The sequence below is a fragment of the Myotis myotis genome, unplaced genomic scaffold (genome assembly GCF_014108235.1).
Source record: "Myotis myotis isolate mMyoMyo1 unplaced genomic scaffold, mMyoMyo1.p scaffold_m19_p_9, whole genome shotgun sequence".
NCBI classification, from domain to species: Eukaryota; Metazoa; Chordata; class Mammalia; order Chiroptera; family Vespertilionidae; genus Myotis; species Myotis myotis.
In genome coordinates, this window is record NW_023416401.1 from 9,356,895 (window position 1) to 9,377,786 (window position 20,892).

The following is a 20,892-nucleotide window of genomic DNA, read 5'->3' on the forward strand; positions in this document are numbered from 1 at the left end:
AGGAGAGGGTGGGTGGGTGGGGGGCTCGGGAAAGAACTTGGAAGGCTGCGGGGAGGCGAGGGCCGACTCCCGGAGACTCCGACGCCCAATCAGAGCGCGCCGGCTTCATTCGGAGAGCGGCGTGGGGCGTCGCCGCCGCCGCCGCGCGCGCCGGGGGCTGGTTCAGGCCATGGAACAAAAGAAAGCCTGAGAGCGAGCCGCTGCCACCTCCGCCAGCCCGCCCCGCCGCCGTCCCCACCCACCCACCCACCTAGTTACCTGCCGCTGCCTCTGCCCCGGCCCCCGCCCCAGCCTCCGTCTCCGGGCGGCCAGGCGCTCCCGAGCCCGGGTCGCCAGCCCTGCCGCCTCCCGGGAGGAAAGGTGTTTGCGCGCTGAGCGGGGCCCGGGCCCTGTCCGCCATGGGGCCCGCCGCCCGCCGCGCCTGACCCGGCCGCCGCCGCCGCCGCCATTGACAGCGCGCCGCCGCGATGCCGAGCGGCAGCTCCGCGGCCCTGGCCCTGGCGGCGGCCCCGGCCCCCCTGCCGCCGCCGCCCCCGCCGCCGCCGCTGCCGCCGCCCGCCAGCGGCCCCGACCTGGAGGGGGACGGGCTCCTGCTGCGGGAGCACCTGGCCGCGCTAGGCCTCGACGACCCCAGCCCCGCGGAGCCCGCCCCGGCGCGGAGGGCCTCGGCGGCGCAGGGCCCGGCCAGGCGGGCGGCGGGGCCGTCTCAGGAGGAGCGGACTCCGCCCGGCCGGCCCGGGGCCCCTGAGACGGCCGAGCTGGAGCTGGAGGAGGACGAGGAGGGGGAGGACGCGGAGCTGGACGGAGACCTGCTGGAGGAGGAGGAGCTGGAGGAGGCGGAGGAGGCGGATCGGCCGTCGCTGCTGCTGCTGTCGCCGCCCGCGGCCGCCGCCTCCCAGACCCAGCCGATCCCGGGCGGGTCCCTGGGGTCGGTGCTGCTGCCCGCCGCCGGCTTCGATGCCCGGGAGGCGGCCGCGGCGGCGGGGGTGCTGTACGGCGGGGACGATGCCCAGGGCATGATGGCGGCGATGCTGTCCCACGCCTACGGCCCCGGCGGCTGCGGGGCGGCGGCCGGCCTGAACGGGGAGCAGGCGGCCCTGCTGCGGAGGAAGAGCGTCAACACCACCGAGTGCGTCCCGGTGCCCAGCTCCGAGCACGTCGCCGAGATCGTCGGTCGCCAGGGTGAGTGCGGGGAGCGGGGGCTGAGCCGGGCACGGCCCGGGGCGCGGGGGGAAGAGTCGCGAGAAACGGAGTCGGGGCCGAACAGGCGAGCCTGGCGCGTCCGCCCGGTGCCCCGCGAAGGGGTCTGGGAGGAGCCGAGGGTCGACGGGCGGAGACGGGTCGCCCTTCGTCTGGCTCGTTTGGCGTGAACAGTCCCCGAGCGGCGCCGAGTTCCCCGAGCCTCCCGCCCGGCGTGCTCCCTGCGCTCGGGCCGTACTCGTGGAACACCGGGCTGGCGAGGCCCCAGGAACCTCGGCGGGCGGTGAAAGGTCGGGTCGATGTCGCGCACGGAAAGCTCCGAGGCGGCAGGTTGGCTCCCCGACCGGCTTGTAAGAGCGCGCAGCTTCCCTGGCAGCAGCGGGTGCAGGGGCGGGAAGGGGCAGGCGTGGAGGCCTGGGGACAGTTCATGCTGCAGGGAAGGGGGTGTTGGAGCGGTGGGTTTCGCCCCCACCCCGCCTCCCCGCCGCCCTGCAGAAACTTGGCTTTGGCAGTGCAGCCTCGCTCTCATCTCATCGCTGGAGTCTATTCCTCCGGTGCGTTTTAACTCGGAGCGGCGCATCGCCTACCGCTCTGCACACTGAAGTGGGCGCGGGGAAGGAAAACGGACCAGCGAGGCCCTGGAGTTCAGGAACTCGAGGCATCTGTCCCGTCGGGGCACATTCTCTTTCCCACTTGCCAGCGCACCAGCGCGGCAGACTGACTCCTCCCACATTGTGCAGACAAAGGACCTATGTCTCCGACTCCTGGAGTCGATTTGTGAAGGTGGGGGAAGGGGACGCCCAGTCCCTCTGTGTCCGACATGTTCAGGGAAGGGAAGGTCCGGGGCCCTGGTGTAGCTTTTCCCCCCGGGTTCAAGGTTGCCTGCAGCGGCCTTGTGACAGGAAGGGTTTGCTGGCTGGTGCACGGATCTTGGCTGCTAGGCGGAGAGCATGGTTGGGGTCACATAAAGAGGAGGGATGGCGCTGCTGCTGAAATGATCTCATCTTCCCCAAGTGGTCTGAAGTGCACATACATAGGAGGTCTGTGGAAATGGTGGTTTCAGATAGCAGAGCTGGCTCATGTCTTCCCTCCAGGATGTTAGTCAGAAAAACCCATCCGAACTCTGGATGGAGGAGACAGATCGCTCATTTCAGACCCTTGATGATTGGTACGTACAGGCACTGTTCAAAGCTGATGCCTTTCAACTGCGAGTTTATTACTAGAGTTTGATAAGTAACTTTTGCATGCTCTGGGCTTTTGCAATACTTAAGACACTAATCCAGGAGGGAACTATTTCACCTTACATAGGCTAAAATTATAACATCTCAATTTATGGGTCCAGAATGAGTTGGCCATTCAATTAAGCACATCAAAGAACTGTGCCAGGCAGAGTTTATTTATGGCAGTTGGGAATGTAAGGTTGATTCGAAGTTGCTGGCCTTGAGAAGCTAACAATCTAACGAACAGTGGAAAGTCACTAAACTGATGTGTAGTTAATGGCACTGACTGTAAATGTGTGACAAACAAAAGTCATACGTAAGAGAACATCAACCCTGGAAGGCCTGGGGAATGGACGGGACTTTAACAAACGGAGATGGAAGCCTGAAGAGCAGTGTAAGGAATGGTACAGTGGAGGAGTCATCTCTAGGTATGACTGGAAAGTTGCATTGTTTGGGGGGGGTTTTGTCTTTGTTTGTTTTTTGATGCTTAAGCTCTGTCAGGGGGAGTGGTGAAAAGCTGGGAAGGTGTTAGGCCATACACACTCTTATCCCCATGCGAGGATGCCACTTCTTAGCACAAGTTGAACAGTGTGCTCATGGTGACAGCTTAGGATGTCAAAGGAAAACATTGACATGCTAGTTTCACTAAGGGACAAGGTAATGACATCTTTGTATATTTAGTTTAATACCAACTTTTTTCTTCTCTGAATCAGACCCTTTTAAAGCACGATGAAATGGTCTTTAATTGAACAAACTGTTATCTTTATACAAATCCATTACTTAAAAGTAAACTGAATTCTTTCCAAGTTTTTGTTTTGTACCATCTAATAAACTGCAGCAAACAAGAGAAAGCGTTTAGTTTTTCTTTTTAGGTCTCTGCTTTACTGGTTAATAAGGATATGTGAATCTGTGTCTTAGGACATGGAGACGAATTGCGAACTATTCCTTATTATTTTCCCAGAATTCACAGTACTGTAAAAAGTATGTCATCATCCTCTATCTTATCTTTAGAGCAAAAAGTCTTGCCCTTTTGCTGTTCTGAACCGTTCAACATTGACCCCTGTTGCCACTCCCACCCCCTCAGCAGCACCATAGTAAAACTTGTACTTTCCTGCAGAAGTGGACAGCTTCTACATCCTTTTACAGTGATCATTTCCCTTTCCCCAAGGCAAGTCATTTCATTCATTTGCCTTGAATGAACTAAATTTTCATCTTGAAGAATTTTCTATTCCTGCCGTTTCATTCATTACCGGAAGTCATAACTTTCTGTTTGACATCTCTTAATTGGGTTTGGAAATAATTATGTTACAGATAAAGACATTTATGACTTCAGCTCCAAAGCAAAGAGCAGGATAAATGGAATTCTGAGTCAGAGAGACTAGCAGCTCATGCAGATGGCCTCTGTCTGGTTCCAGTGTCTTTCAATAAAGCAACCCGCTGCTTTTGCTAGTGATGAAAATTGGCAGAGTATTGGCCTCATATTTATAAGCCCCAATAGTGTGTGGTTGTTTGCAAATGCTAAATTGGCCCCATTTTTTAAACCTTGCATTTCATTTTTAAACCAACAATACTGTAAAATAAAGCCAGGAACTAAAGAGGCTTACTGGTAATCAAAGAACTTTTAGAACATAGACATAGAAAATAAACCTAACAGATTTAAGACTTAACTTTTTAAAATGTGGTATTTACAAGACACATTCACAGTGGTTAACCGGTTTAAGTCAACAGACTGTCCTAATTTGCACAATCATTGATATCCAGTTAGACTAAAAAATGAATTGAAGTAGAACAATAGACCCATGCTTAACTATATTATAAATAAATTTTGGTGTCATAAATTCAGTTGGTTTTTAAAAAACTAAACCCAAAATTTTATGTCACTGTTTAAGAAAAGTTTCATTAGTGACTTTAACGGGTGGTATATGTGTTTTCTAGCCTCATAGCTGGAAAGGTCATCTCCAGCTTTTTAAGAGTGAGGGAGAAAATGAAAATTGGAGGTGTTATTTTTTCTGCCCTCCAGTGGAGTTTCTTGCACCCTACTTTGGCTACCACTGCGCTAGACCCTTTTGGAATGTTTTTCTTTATTGAGCTGCGCTTGGCTCCAGTTTCATGGGGTTGGGACCAAGCTCTAACACAATTGAAATAAGGTATATGCATGTTTAGGCTTAGTCTTCCTATACAAATACTCCCTCTTCAAGAAGAAATATACATCTCATAAGAAGATTATTCAGTTTAAGGATAATACTAAATAAAGCACAGTGTCTTTTTCTTTTTGGGGGCGAGGGGGAGGGGATTGTTAACATACTCATAGAGAAGGCCAAGTGCTTTCCTCATGCCACTTAAACTGAAGTTCTGAAAGGTAACTCGCTCAAGTGATGGTACTTGGATTTGACCAGTGTGTTTGATGTCAGAGATAAGGTCTCGCTCTACATTGCTGCCTCAGTACTGAAGCATCCTGCTCCCAAAGATTAATAATATTTTGGGTTAATTTCTGCCATAATCATGAGTTGGGATACTATATTTCTAGTATGCATAACTTAAAATATCATCATTATTCAAATTACCTTAATAAAATTTTGGTATCTCTACTACTCAGAAGCCCGATTTATCATTCTAATATTCTTAGGTCTATGAGTCTAATTAAATTTCATTGTCATTTTATAGTTTAGAAGGTTAATTTGTGTGTATATACACACTAGCTTTAAAAAATAAATATTGAACTTTTTTTAGGCTTTCAAATTTAAAGTTAGTTGATAATTATATTACCTCAGGGACCCTTGAGAAAGGTTCAGTTATTGTAATTGTTTTGCAAATTGATGGGTAGTCTACTGCCTTTTCTTCCTGCCTTATTCTGCTAATGAACTATTTTGATTCACTAGGGAGAAAATTGAAAATAAAGTAAATCAAGGGTGTATTTTATATCCCGTTACCAACAACCTAAAAATGACCCAGGGAGTCAAGTATTTGAGTACTGTTCCTCTGTTGAGAGATTTTTATTTAGATAAATATTCAACAATGTTTATGGGTTGGAATTCTAGGTAGTTCTTATATATTGTTCTCAAAGAAAGGTAGCATGTAGTTATAGGATGGTGCTTAATGTTTTATGGATTTGGTTCTGAATAAATTTGATATTTGTACAAATTAAAGAATCTAATATCTTGCCTTAAAGCTGAATACAAAGTGTTTTAGAGTGTATGTTTTAATAGAAAAATGCATGTTGTAAACTGCTTCAAATTGCCCTTAACGGTCTCTGCTCAACTGTGGTATTTTGGAAAGAGCCAGAAATCAGAAATTAAAATTCCTAAATTCTGACTATTATGTGCCAGTAACTCACTTTGTGGCCTTGGACAAGTTAATTAAGCTCCCTGGGTTTCAGATTCCTCTTCGGCTGGGTGTAATCAAAAAAACTCTGAGTGATGCACAAATAAATTGATACATATCCAACTAAGTGATAAGCACATATTACTTTTGTTAAGTTAAATCTGAAATTAATTTGAACCACCCTGTTTAATCCTTTCCTTGGATTGCTTAGCAGTTTCACCCATTTTATTCTTTTCATGTGATAGAACTAGAACCATCTGATGTCTCAGTGCCTGTCAGCTACATGGCACTTCTGTCCAGATAGGTTTAAATTATGCTGTGGTAACAAAGAACCCCAACTTCTCAATATTAAAACAACAAAGGTTTATTTCTATCCACAAGGGCTCTGATCATTTTAGTCATTCAGGGACACAGGCCAATGAAGCAACCAACATCTCAAGTGTTGGCTGGTCTTCCCCTGGGCCAGAGGGATGAGAGACAGTTAGCATAGCACATGCTGGTCTTTAAATGTCAGACCCAGCAGTAATGATTATCAAAGCAAGCTGTCTGGCCCCACGTAACTCCAGGTGGTCAAGAAAGTTCATTACAAAAAAGAAAGAAGAAAGTTCATTACAGCCCTGGCCTGTTGTTCAGTGGTTAGAGCTTTGGCCTGCAGACCCAAGGGTCATGGGTTCAATTGTGGGTCAGGGCATGTACCTCAGTTGCAGGTTCCCCAGCAGGTCAGTCTCCCTCCCTTCCCCACCTTCTCTCTCTCTCTGTCTCTTTCTGCCCCCTCCCTTCCACTCTAGAAATCAATGGAAAAAAAACACCCTTGGGTGAGGATTAAAAAGTAATATTAAAAGAAAGTGCATTATAACCATGTGCCCACAGGAGAGAGCCAGAACATTAGTGAACAGCCATAATGACTATCATGAGTATTATTTGTTAATCTATGGGATGGTTACAAGATTTTTTAAAATGTCATTTATGCAGTGGAGGATTTGTGATTTAAAATTAAACTCAAGTTGAAAAAAACCATAAAGATCATCAGATATTAAATAGGAAAGTCTAAAAACTTTGCAGTTTAAAAACTTCTGTAGGAGACTCTAAATAGATTATGGATAATCAATTTTAGAGCCCCATTGATGTTTAGGTGATTCTAAAGTGATGTTTTCATTAAACTGCATCTTAATGCTTCCCAAATAGTTTAAATCATAATTTGTGGGCTTTTACCTTTTTTTCCCATGCTACCACTAGGTACCACATAGACATTTATAAAAATTAAATCTGATGTTTAAGCCTATATAATAATTTTCTAATATTGTATTACCACATGCAACTATAAGAAGGAATTATGCACAGCCTGATGTTGTTTGAATAGCATTCAAGTTCAAGCCTATATTTCATGACTGATTTTGAGAATTTTAAGTTACACACCATAACTAGAGCACTTATTTCATGCCAGTGTTTGGGATTTAAGACTAATTCATGTGGGCATGGTTTTTGCCTTTGTCCAATAAGCAGTTACTACAATTCATTGTATGCGGGGAAGCCTGATTTTACCATAAGTAGTTGTATCATGGACTAATAAGACTAGACCTTAAAGTAATGAAATTATTTAATGAAAATTGCAGGTGTAGTTGAAGATAAGCATGAAGTGGTTAGTATTGAGCATGGTTAGAGGAGAGTAGGGAGGGAATAGTTGCAAACAATTAGAAAATCTTCCCCAAAGGTTACCAGTGTAAAGTGTGTGCTGTGGACTGACCTTATTACTGTCCCCCTTTCTGCACCATTCTCCCCTCCCCTTTGGCTTGTCCCTGCCTTTCCACCTGTACCATTTGGTGACATTGAACTTGGACTTAGAAAAGTTGATGGAGACCGGGTTTCACCATTCATTGCCTATGACCTTGAACAAATCACTTAACATCGACAGAGTTCAGTTTTTCCTCTTGTGGAAAAAACCCTGTTCCATCCACTTGCTTTCCCTGGCCCCTCCTTGCCTCCCTCCCCCCCCTCCCGCCCCCCCAATTTGTTGTGAGGATCAAGTTTGAGAAGATGTCGTTAGTACAAATTTACTATGCAATTTAACGTATAAGAAATAGTAAAGTACATATGAAGCATAAGTAAAGTTTATAATTTGTGTTTCTACTGGATTTGAACTCTGAGCACATACTAGTTGAAACCATCCACGTGAGAGAGAAACATTGATAAGATGCCTCCTATACAGGCCCTGACTGGGGATCCAACCTATGACCTCTCTGTCCAGGACTATGCTCCGACCAACTGAGCCACACAGGCCAGGGCAGGAGATGTATTCCTTAAATGTTTTTAACTTCCTATAGAAAATCATCTTATTATTTTCTTACATTTGCACCTATGCAGCAGTAAAAAAGAAGGCTCTCTTACCCTCTGAGACAGCATGGAGGGACCTGTAGAGTATTAGGCTAAGTGGAATAAGCCAGTCAGAGAAAGACAAGTATCCCATGATCTCACTCATATGTGGAAACTAATGAACAGAATAAACTGGTGAACAAAATAGATCCAGAGACATAGAAGCAAGGAACAGACTGTCGAACCTCAGGGAAGGCGGACAGTGAGAAAAGAACAGCCAACGAACATATATATATATATATATATATATATATATAACCAACCCATGGACACAGACAATAGGGTGGTGGAGGCCTGGGGTGAGAGGGGGCACAGGCTACAAGGGGTCAATGGGAGGAAAAGGGGGATATAATGTAATACTTTCAACAATAAAGATTTTAAGAAATAAATAAGACTGCTTAAAAATAAATAAGTATTTATGTGTGTCAGACAGTGTATTATCTCATTTGATCCATTCTTATTTCCACTGTACAGATAAGGAAACAGATCAACAGAGATAATAAATAACTTACCAGAGTCTCAACCTAATAAAATTGGAGACTTCAGCACTGCTATCTTCAATAAGTGGTAAAAACAAGCAGAAATAAAGTCAGCAAGGACATAGAAGACTTTGACAACATCACCAACCAACAGTATAAACAGAAGATGACAGATCAATATCTGTACATGAACATGTATAACACCAAATCCTGTTGGTTCCTGAAGCTGATACAAGTCAGAGGGCAGAACTGAATCTTGTCATCTTTGCATCCTTACTCCTGTTTGTTTTATTGAACTGAATTGCTGGATTAGAAATTTATCATTTCATTATTTGTTTTAATTTGCATATTGTGGTATTAGGGTTTTCTTCCCTCTTGCTTTATCGCTAACCCTTTGCCTAAGGAGCCAGTCAACCTCAAGTTGTTTGGAACTGCCTTTTTTTTTTTCTTTTTTTTTTTTCTTTTTAAGGGCAGTGGATGCTAATTGATTTAAGGTGTTAAATGTCTATGAATACTGAAAATAAGCAAAACTGAAATCACATAAATGAAGCTGTTTGGGTTGCTTTCATAGTGATAACTAAAGAGAATGTACAATTCTTTAAAAATTTCAGAAAATTTTGACTAGAAGAGCTACAAGATGCACATTTGACAACTCGAAAGGAAAGCTATTGTGATTTAGGAATACATTGCATTGCTAATCTAAGTAAGTTATTTAAATATTAGATTAAGTTGTATGCATAAGAAAGATTCTTACTGGAATTTACTCTGATATTCATCAGTTTTTAAAGATACAGTACTGAAATTGAGTTCCTTGTAAAAGTTCAAGGAGTCTGTCTAGACCAGTGGTTCTCAACCTGTGGGTCGCGACCCCTTTGGCAGTTGAACGGCCCTTTCACAGGGGTCGTCTAAGACCATCCTGCATATCAGATATTTACATTATGATTCATAACAGTAGCAATATTACAGTTATGAAGTAGCAACAAAAATAATTTTATGGTTGGGTCACAACAGGAGGAACTGTATTTAAAGGGCCAGAAGGTTGAGAACCACTGGTCTAGACTCTTCTAGGAGGTAAAGGATCATATATATATATATATATATATATATATATATATATATATATATATATATATATAAAGCCAGCGACAGGAACGCTGGAATGACCCATTGCTATGATGCTCACTGGGGCCAGCAAACTGGCCCAATTGGGTGCCGGGGCTGGCAGCCAACCTCCCACCGTCTCCTCTTCCCAACAGGCCCAGCCCCGATCCACCCCTAATGGGGCTGGGCCTCTAGTCCTATATAATGAAAGGGTGATACGCAAATAGACCAAAGGGCAGAACAACCAAACAACCAATCAAAGTGTGATATGCTAAGACTGCTCACTATGATGTGCACTGACCACCAGGGGGCAGACAGTTGACCAGTTACTATGACGCGCAGTGACTACCAGGGGGTAGATGCTCCGACCTGTACGTTAGCTTGCTGCTGGGGTTGGGCCAATCGCCACTGAGTGAGATGGGTCGGACACGCCCTCAAGCCCTCCTGCAGCCCCTGATCGTGCACTGGTGGGGTCCCTCAGCCTGGCCTGCTCCTCTTGCAATCTGGAACCCCTTGGAGAGCCAGTTTCAGCCCAATCCCACAGGCCACTCCCCTTGGGAGGGCACCAGATGCAGGGCCCATGGCTGGCGAGCCTGCCGCAGGCACAGGGGGGCCGGGATGAGCAGGAGTGGAGGTAGGAGCTGCAGGCGGCATTGGACTGTGGGTTTCGCCCAATCCCTGCAGGCCACCCAGAGGGACCCCACCCACATATGAATTCATGCACCTGGCCTCTAGTTTTATATAACTGTTCCCCTTTCTGCACCACTCTCCCCTCCCCTTTGGCTTCTTCCTGCCTTTCCCCCTCTAAACTAGAGGCCCGTTGCACGAAATTCATGCATGAGTAGGGTCCCTAGGCCTGGCTGGTGATCGGGGCCTGCCTTCCGCTGGCTGCCAGCTGGGGCCTCCCTTCGTTCTGCACCGCCTCATGGTGGTCAGCGCACGTCATAGCAAGTGGTCGAACTCCCAAGGGGACAGTTTGCATATTAGCCTTTTATTATATAGGAGGAGCATTCAATAATATGACTCCCTTTCCCCTTTTTCTACTATTTCACAAAACATGTTTTGCCTAGTGAGAGGATAATGGAGTTAAGACATCGTGGGTTTGAGATCTGACCTTCCAGTTAGATCTTGAGCAATTCACTTAGGCTCTTTTCTGCTCTTCCTAAAGCACTCTGTTATGATTAAATGAGAATGTAAACAGGTGAGTTTGGAAAACTGAAAAGTGCGCTACTAATTTTTATTATTTAAAAGTTAGGCCTATTGTCTCATTTACTAATGAAGTACTTTTAAAAATATATATTTTTATTGATTTCCAGAGAGGAATGGCGAGGGAGAGAGAGCAGAAACATCAATAATGAGAATCATTGATCAGCTGCCTACTGCACAGTCCCTACTGGGGATCAAGCTCGCAACCCAGCATGTGCCCTTGTCCAGAATCGAACCAGCGACCCTTCAGTGCACAGGCTGACACTTTATCCACTGAGCCAAACCAGCTAGGGCACTAATGAAATACTTTAAGTGGGGTAGGTGGTCTAAAAAGCTACCCTTAACTGAGCACCTACTTGAATAATAGGCATTGTAATAACTATTTTTAATATATTATTTTATTTAATTCTTGCAAAACCAAGTCAGACAGTATCTTTAATCGTAATTTCTCACCCATTATCCAACCTACCTTTTCTTAGGAAAAGAAGAATAGATGTATGTATGACTGTCCCAAATGCTTTTTAGACTTCAGAACAAAGAGGTGACTGTATTTCCTAGGAGTAGAGGGACTTGGTAAAAAAAATATATAAACATTAGAAGGGACCTCGAGGTTGAATGGCCTAACACTTGAAACCACTAGTGACTGGTGAAGATCTGATTGAACCCAGTCCTGTAGATACTCAGTTTTGTGCTCCTGACATTGTTTCCTTTAAACTGGACCTTGAAGTTCCTGTGTAGTAGCTGTGGTCATAAGAGTCCTACCTATGGTTATATTATTCTTGAGCTCATAGAGCAGCCGTGGGCAAACTACGGCCCGGATCCGGCCCGTTTGAAATGAATAAAACAAAAAAAAAAAGACCGTACCCTTTTATGTAATGATGTTTACTTTGAATTTTTATTAGTTCACACAAACACTCCATCCATGCTTTCGTTCCGGCCTTCCGGTCCAGTTTAAGAACCCACTGTGGCCCTCGAGTCAAAAAGTTTGCCCACCCCTGTCATAGAGCCTTTCACACACACAATCTCATCTTTTCCAAATGGCCATGCTTGTCACTCAGAAGCTGTGAGGGGTGGGGTGTACTAGGAGTGTGTTCTGGGTTATGGAGGGAAATACCTGAGCAGAGAGAGGAGAGGAGCAGGCATAAGGCATGTTTCAGAGATGATACGATCTAGGGGAAGGTAGGTTGGCTTCTGAGGCCAGCTGAGAAAGCCTGAAAGAACTCATGGTTAGGTCAGGCCCGCCCAGAGTATCGGCAATCTTCCTATTTTTAATGTGAATTGATTTGGACTGTAATTACATTTAAGTTGCAGACTAATTCTTCATCGGGTTCTTTTGTTATAAGTACATCCTTCCACACGCTTAATGGAATTTAAAAGTGGCCTTAAAGATGTATCTAGTCTAATGGTTTTACACTTTTTGACCCCCATCCCCCAAGCAAAAGAACATTTTACATTGAAGCCCATTGTACACACATTTGGAACACATTGAGTCCTTGGTTTTTTGGTTTTGTTTTGCTTTTTGTTTGTTTTTTAATGCTGATCACAACCCATTAAGTTGCTAATGCAAACCCATAGTGGTTTGAGAAACACTGAAGGTGCCATCCTTTCAGTTCTTCCAAGTCCTCGCCCAGCCACAGAGGACCCAGTCTCCCTCTTAATCGCTGAGGCAGCTGGTAGGAGAGGCTCTCTATCCTGAGAAGCAAGACAGGACCTGCTGTTCCAGGGAGTGAGAGGACCAGAATTCTGGCTGCAGCTACAGGGCTTTAAGGTGAAACACAACCCCAGATACAGTGATAGACAAGGGAGAAGTGGGTTCCTCTTACACCAGGGAGGTAAATTGGAGACTTTTTATTTGGGGAATTTACTTCCAAATCAAAATAAAATTAGAACTCTGAAAGCTGATGTGATTCTAGTTCTTAACCTCTACATAGGCTGGTACACAGCTCGTTTGATATTTTTATCTGTAGTTGTAAGAAAATAATTGTTAATCCTCACATCTTAAAATTAAAAAGCTTTTTCAGCTTTGAGGATATGAAATCATTTACCCTGTTATTTATACAATTTAAAATATAGTAATCTCAGTACAAGGTAAAAGTCTTATTGATATGCTAAGTCTAATAAAATGTAACATTTTATTTATTTTTGATATATTTTTATTGATTTCAGAGAGGAAGGGAGAGGGAGAGAGAGATAGAAATATCAACGATGAGAGAGAATCATTCATCGGCTGCCTCCTGCACTCCCCCCCCCTAAGGATTGAGCCCGCAACCCTGGGCACGTGCCCTTGACCGGAATGGAACCCGGGACCCTTCAGTCCCCAGGCCAATTGCTCTATCCACTGAGCCAAACTGGAGAGGGCTCATTTAATTACTCTAATCGTACCTTTGAAAAGCCAATCATTCGTATGGCTCAAAGTTTATAAAAATAGGTGTAGAAGGGAAGTTGCCTCCTTCCTGTGCTGCCCCCCTAAGTCAGCCAGTTTTATGACTGCACAGTATTCCATATGTGGTTGTCCCAGCCTCTCACTAATACAAACCATAGTGCACGATGTAATACAAAGGTCATTTTGCACTTATGCAAGTATTTCCACAGAATCAATTCTACAAGTGGAATTATAGGGGCAAAGGGAGACCTGCAGTTGTAATTTTGATAGACATTGCAAAGTGCCCTTGGGCAGTCTATTCTCTCAGCAGCTAAACCAGGGGCTTTTTCCCATTTCTTCCTAGCACTGTTTTTGATATTTGACTATATTACAGGTGGAAAATGATACCTCAATACATATGAAAATGGGAATTTTTGTGTTCAGAGCCATTTATGTATTTCCTTCTGTGAGCTGTTTCTTTTACATATTTTTCTGTTGGGTTTTGGTGTTTTCATATGTAGGGTGGAGTATGTGTGTAAGAGAAAAATTAGCCATTTATAGTATGAGTTGTAAATAATTAATGCTTTAACCTTGTTATGGGTGACTTTTGCCAGGCAACGATTTTTCTTAAAGTGCATTTTATCAGTACTTTTATAGCTCTGAGTTTTGTGCTGTTCTGAGACTATATATTCTTTTATGATTTTTTAGTATCTTTGAATTTTCAAGTACAAACTCAATCTAAAATACTCAAAAAAAGCTTATCTCCACCTGAAAAATAATAAAATGATTTTTTTTTTTCTCCTTTAGTTTGTGTCACCTACTTAGAAGTCTGCCATTTCTAATTGTCCCCACCTTTAGAATGTATGTGTATTCTAGAAATCGTGTGCTGGTTGTTTAGAACTCTAAATATTTCCTGTAGAAACAAGGTTATGATTGATGAGGTTCACTGTAGAGAGAGAAGAAATACTTCTGTTTTTTTGTTGGCAGTAGCTTAAAATGAGCTGGCTCTGCTGTCTTCCTGTTATCACTTTCCCCTCATCTGCAAAACGTATGCACATGACCCTTTGGGGCAGTATAAGGCTATCTTACTCCCCCATCTCAGAAGTAGTCCATGCTCAAAATGTTCACCTCCTGTCTTCCTAATGAGCCACATATTAAACACCCATTTATTAGATCTAACCATAGGCCAGGTAGTGTCCTGTGTGCCTTTAAGCATATTTTCTTAGTTAATAATATGCCTACTAGGTTTTAAACAAAAAGTATTCTAAGCAGCCACTGATGGTTGATTATAGCCTCAGAAGTATTTATTTAGAAAATTTTCTTAAGCGTGGAAAAGGGCTGATCAATTTACAGCAGCACTCTTTATAATAAATGAAAACTTTCCTGTTTTACAGTAACATACTTAACTCTCCGAGTGTTTTCATGATAGAGACCTAGGACCCAGCAGCGAGAAAGCTGCCGTTGCGGAGTCCTGCAGATGTTGGAAAGAACAGGACCTCCATTTGTGGTTGAGATCTGAAAGTTGCAGGGAGGTTGATTATGTTATAATTGAAGTCAGCAAAATCAACTCCTTTCAAAAGGGTTGGATTAGTAGTATGAGGCCAGAATATGAAAGTCTTGAAAAGCTCAGCAGAAAATGACTAGCTACAAAGCAGTACATATAAGAAAGGCCCAGTATTGTTATATAGAAAAACAGTGATCTTTGTTTCAACAAATGTATGGCCACCGATGACATATACTTACAGTCAAACCACTCAGTGCTTTGAGAATGCTTAGGAATGGCACACAAACCTCTTAGAAGGTGAGGCATCAAAAGTAAAATCGGAGTGGCTGGTGGGAGTTCAGCAGTCAGAACTGGGAGGTAAAGAGGCGGGGACGGCAGCATTCTAGTCCGGCAAGCAAGGGCCCATGGACGGGAGTCCAGTGTGGTAGCGCACACTGCAGAGCATAAGGGGGGAATGGGAAAAAGAGTGGTAAAGAGAGAAAGCTAGAGAGAGGTACTCCGGTTCCAGGTCATGAGGGGCCTTGTGTGCCATATCTAAGGTAAAGGGGAGCCATTAAAACACTTTATGCAAAGAATGATCATATGATGCGCTTTATTTAGAGAAAGCATAATTTGACTGAAGTGAACATAGACAGTAGATTGAATTGAAGTGAGGCAAACTGGAGGCAAGGAGACCTATTGGGGAAAACTATTGCAGTTATGTAGTTTAAAATGATGTATATAAAGACTTTAGTACATCTTGAATATATTTGGGTGGCAAAAAAAAATTAAAAGGGGGAAATTTAAGAAAAAGACTTGCCCAGATTGTGATGAGTATCTTCAACAGCACCTGACTTCTTTATTTGAGGAACTAGGAATGGCATGATACGTTCATGGGAATAAATCTATTTTCATGTTAAGAAATCATGTTAAATGCTGTGGTGGTGTATTTGACATGTGAAGGTACAGTTTGAAGCCCTCTAATCTTACACAGTTGGCACTCGAATGGGTGAATACTCCAAAAAGTTGATTAAAGAAACGTGTAGTTAGGCATATTGTCTTAGATGTTTTAACTTAAATATACTTAGGCTTTGGGGCCAAAGCTTGTTGTTTGAGAATGGGTCTGCTAACCAGAATTGTCCCTCTTCAATAAAACCACATCCAATGCCTATGTTCCATACAGTTTCCAATATTTATTTTGAACTTAGCAAGAATTTTATAATGAGTACAAAGTTATTATTTTATATTACTTTTTTTTTGCCCTTTTGACTTTTTCTGCAAACACAGTGTCTTTTCTATTCACATTTCACTGATTTATGTGAAACTTAGTAAGCTTCAAAATTCAACTGATGGGAGCAAACGGGAGATGACCTACCAGCCATGAGCACTTTGCTGTTGTCATCAATTGAGCTTCACAGAGGAAAGAGTCATGTTAAAATGATAATTAAGTGGAAGTGAAAGTGTCGTATAGTATAGTTGTGTTAAATTTGAAGTTCGTGGACTAACAAAAAGACATTTTCAAGTCAGAGTAGGTTTAACTCTGGCTCTGCCACTTACTAGCTGTGTGAACGTGGACAAGTTATACAATTTTTTTGTGCTTTATTTTCCTTCTCAGTAAAAGGAGTATAATAATTTAGTTCTTATTGTGTAGATTAAATGAGACAGGCGATATACATGACTGGTTTTTCTTTGCCACCAGTACCCTGCAGGGTAGTAAACTACTAAAGCTTTGGGGGTCAGCCCACTCTCCGCTTGCTGGAGAGACTGCTCCAGCTGCCCAGAGCAGATGTTCAGCTGAAAGGAGCACTCTGGTTTGTCTTATCAGTGTTGTTAAGTAGATGCTGATTCTTATGACATATTTTCTTTCTAACAGGTTGTAAAATTAAAGCACTGAGAGCCAAGACAAACACGTACATCAAGACCCCCGTTCGTGGTGAAGAGCCCATTTTTGTTGTCACGGGACGGAAAGAAGATGTCGCCATGGCCAAAAGAGAAATCCTCTCCGCTGCAGAGCACTTCTCCATGATTCGTGCATCTCGAAACAAAAACGGCCCTGCCCTGGGAGGCTTGTCAAGCCCTAATCTGCCCGGCCAAACCACCGTTCAAGTGAGGGTCCCGTATCGTGTGGTAGGATTAGTAGTTGGACCCAAAGGAGCAACTATTAAAAGAATTCAGCAGCAGACCCACACATACATCGTAACTCCGAGCAGAGATAAGGAGCCCGTCTTTGAAGTGACAGGGATGCCTGAAAATGTTGACCGAGCACGAGAAGAAATAGAAATGCATATTGCCATGCGCACAGGAAACTACATTGAGCTCAATGAAGAGAACGATTTCCATTACAATGGTACCGACGTCAGCTTTGAAAGTGGCGCTCTGAGCTCCGCGTGGCTCTCCTCCAACCCAGCTCCCCCTAGCCGTGCCAGGATGATCTCCAACTACCGAAATGATAGCTCCAGTTCTCTGGGAAGTGGTTCCACTGATTCCTACTTTGGGAGCAATAGGCTGGCTGACTTCAGTCCGACAAGCCCATTCAGCACAGGGAACTTTTGGTTTGGAGATGCACTACCATCTGTAGGCTCAGAAGATCTCGCAGTTGATTCTCCTGCCTTTGACTCCTTACCAACATCCGCGCAAACTATCTGGACTCCATTTGAACCAGTTAACCCACTCTCCGGCTTCGGGAGTGATCCTTCTGGTAACATGAAGACTCAGCGTAGAGGAAGTCAGCCATCTACTCCTCGTCTGTCTCCTACCTTCCCCGAGAGCATTGAACACCCACTTGCTCGGAGGGTTAGGAGCGACCCACCTAGTACAGGCAACCATGTTGGCCTTCCAATATACATCCCTGCTTTTTCTAATGGTACCAATAGTTACTCCTCTTCCAATGGTGGTTCCACCTCTAGCTCACCTCCAGAATCAAGACGAAAGCACGACTGTGTGATTTGCTTTGAGAATGAAGTTATTGCTGCCCTAGTTCCATGTGGCCACAACCTCTTCTGCATGGAATGTGCCAACAAGATCTGTGAAAAGAGAACGCCATCATGTCCAGTTTGCCAGACAGCTGTTACTCAGGCAATCCAAATTCACTCTTAACTATATATATATACATAAATACTATATCTCTATATGGACTCGTAAAGGCATGGGTATAATGGTACCCCAGTAAACTTCCTAATGAATTCTTATGACTGTTATCAGGCTTTATTGGGATTAGGCTAAAGTTGTTAGTAAACTTATAAAAGGCTGCTATGGTAACACTAAACCTAAGTGGTCTCTTGTCTATTAGTTTGGTTTGAATTATTAATATCCTATAGACCCAGAGACATAGCTTGTATAAGAATTGCTGAAGTTCAACTCGCTTGAGTGAAGATCATCACAGGTTGTGTGAGCCTACGAGAAAAGTGTATACGTCTGAGATTTCAAAACTGGTCCCAAAGCCTAACCACATTAAGAGTTTATGGAGGGTACTTGGCATTACAGATGATTCAGACACTTCCAGGGCTGCCTTCTTTACACTGCCAGTTTTGACAAAACAGGTTTGTTTTTTATTTTACAGCAACTTATGCCTAATTCTGCAGGATTGCAAGTAACTTTCTAGTGCATTGTGACTTAATTACTGGTAATAATAGGGCTGGTGGCAGTTTACTCAATCACTGGTTATAATTTGGGACAAAAACTGCTACATTGACCTTCATCTCGCCCAGCTGGTATGATCAGTGGATCAGGAACGCAATTGTGGCAATTGTGTGGATTGTGAATTCCTACCCATTGCCTCCCTCGGTGAATGTGGAAATGGCCACCTGGGTATTCCCGTTTCAGGAAGGGTTTTGGGATTCACCTATATTGGCTAATTGAGGATACGAACATTCCATTCGTTAGTCTAATCAAGCTATTGATTATTTTTAGACTCTAGATCAAAATGTGAAGCATTTTATGTTCAATCCATATTTGTCTTGCACAGTATAAATATATTTTTATTTTTTAGTAATTTAGGGAAGGGGAGGGAGAGAGGGAGAAGAGTGCCCTTAGTATAATTCACAAAAGCAGCAGTCAGTTTACTTCATTTCAAAACTATTTCTAATCACAAGGGAAGATTTAGGATACTTTTACATTTCACCTGTGGATGTCTGCAACTTCATCCTCAGTATGTTCCCAAATCTATGCTGGCATTGAACGGACAAAACATGATACTGGTGGGTTTTTCTACCAATTATTTTTTGAAGCGTTATTTTCCCAACCAAAAAAAAAAGCTTTTTTTTTTTCTCAGTATAACAAAAATTGAAATCCTATGTGTATTGAATAGTACATAGACAAATTTTATTTTTTATTTTCACTTGAAGAGTTACATTTCGTATAAAAGTTTACAAATAACGGTTTTTATTTTGATTTTTTTCAGTATAAAAAAATTGCCTTGATGGCATATTATGATGTAATGCTAATTGCTTGTAGGATAGTTAAATGTCAGTATTGAAACCTAATCCTTAGCGCCGTCTTGTAGATATGAACGAATGTTCGCCAAGCATGTATTTTGTATTTTGTTGCATTGTACACTGCAACTAATAAGCCAAGGAATCGACATATATATTAGGTGCGTGTACTGTTTCTAAAACCACAAACTAAGAATGATAAATTATCAATATAGTTTAGTATTTGCTAATTTTACTACTCTTTTGTTATGTATATGTAGGGAAGTTATAGGGATTATAAATTCAATTTGAGTAAAGTTTAAAACCATATATTTTATGATAAAGGGCCTTTAACTTAAGATGGCCAAAGCACTGATATTATATATTTGCTGTAAAGAGAATTATAAGAGTTTTATTTTTCTGATATTAAAAGTTACTTAATAAAGACTTGTTTCCATTAACTTGAATGTATTCTCCTTGGTGTTTTTCATGTAATCATTAGTTTAGGCTGGAAGATACTATTTACCAAAATTGAATATTTCCTTTTACAGAGTTCCCCTCTCCAGCTACCTATGTTCTTGGGATTTTTTTTAGCGTGTTGTTAGTGTTTAATGTGTCCCTTGTGTTCATATCTAAATTTAGCCTCTAAATGGTGTCACATTATAGTAAAATTAGATTTAGCTAATTTACGGTGTTTTTTTAGTTGCACGTTTATAGCTGACCACAAATCATAACTATCAAGCTTATAAATAAAATAATAAATTACTTTTTAAAATATATATTTGTATTGATTTCAGAGAGGAAGGGAAAGGAAGAGAGGAAATAGAAGCATCAATGAGAGAGAATCATTGATTGGCTGCCTCCTTCACACCCCCTACTGGTGATCGAGCAGCAACCCAGGCATGTGCCCTTGACTGGAATCGAACCTGGGGGACCCTCCAGTCAGCAGGCTGACGCTCTATCCACTGAGCCAAACCAGCTAGGGCAATAAATGACTTCTTATATGTTAACTAAAACCCTGAATCCAACTTAGATGATTTAGTTTCTATCCTTTGTTGAGGATTTTTTTCTTTGAGGGAAACAGCAATCAGCTGCCTTCTGCACTTAGGGATTGAAGCATAACCGTATTCAGTATGTGCCCTGACCGGAATGGAACCTGCCACTTTTTGGTATACAAGACGACACTCCAGCTAACTGAGCCACGATGGCCAGGGCAGAGGATTTTTCTTTTTAATCACCAAATATATAAAATGAACTTTTTTCCTAATAGGAAAGTACATGTATGGGGTGGGCAAATGTAGGTTTACGTTCCGTAAGGAAATGGGACAACACATAATGCAAGAATAAACTCTTTCATGTACTCATAACTGTAAGCCTACATTTCCCATCTCTATATTTAACTTCCATTTGCTAAGGTTTTTTGACTAAAATATTTATTCCATTGATGATGCTGGCTGAGTAAATTGTTACCATTTTTTAACAAGCAAGAATAAAGATCTTTCTATTCATTCTTAATTCTTCGAGGTATTTACTACACACCCATAGTAAATCTTTTCATTGTTAGTGTTAGATGGGGCTAGAAGGCTGGAATACATAGATTCGAAGGTGGACATTGCCCTAGAATTATTTTGCCAGAATTATCTTGCTAATTTTAGGATTAGCCTCCACAAGTATGGAAGTTAAATTATTTGGGTGTGTTCTGGAATTTACAATTCCAGCATAAATGAATAACTAGTAAATA

The 20,892-nt window shown here is 42.9% G+C and overlaps 1 protein-coding gene across 1 annotated transcript; it reads left to right on the forward strand.

The window, feature by feature from the left end:
* Nucleotides 1-241: 241 nt before the first annotated feature.
* MEX3C (mex-3 RNA binding family member C) lies at nucleotides 242-19,618 on the forward strand. The gene is made up of 2 exons (XM_036321357.1): nucleotides 242-1,182; nucleotides 16,616-19,618. The coding sequence occupies exons 1-2, from the start codon at nucleotides 468-470 to the stop codon at nucleotides 17,836-17,838; spliced, it is 1,938 nt and encodes a 645-aa protein (XP_036177250.1). The 5' UTR covers nucleotides 242-467; the 3' UTR covers nucleotides 17,839-19,618.
* Nucleotides 19,619-20,892: the final 1,274 nt, after the last annotated feature.

Bases quoted from the DNA above. Each gene is read 5' to 3' on its own strand.
- MEX3C (XM_036321357.1), top strand. From the start codon at position 468: ATGCCGAGCGGCAGCTCCGCGGCCCTGGCCCTGGCGGCGGCCCCGGCC. The intron at 1,183-16,615 runs GTGAGTGCGGGG...TCTTTCTAACAG, and splicing joins CGAGATCGTCGGTCGCCAGG to GTTGTAAAATTAAAGCACTG.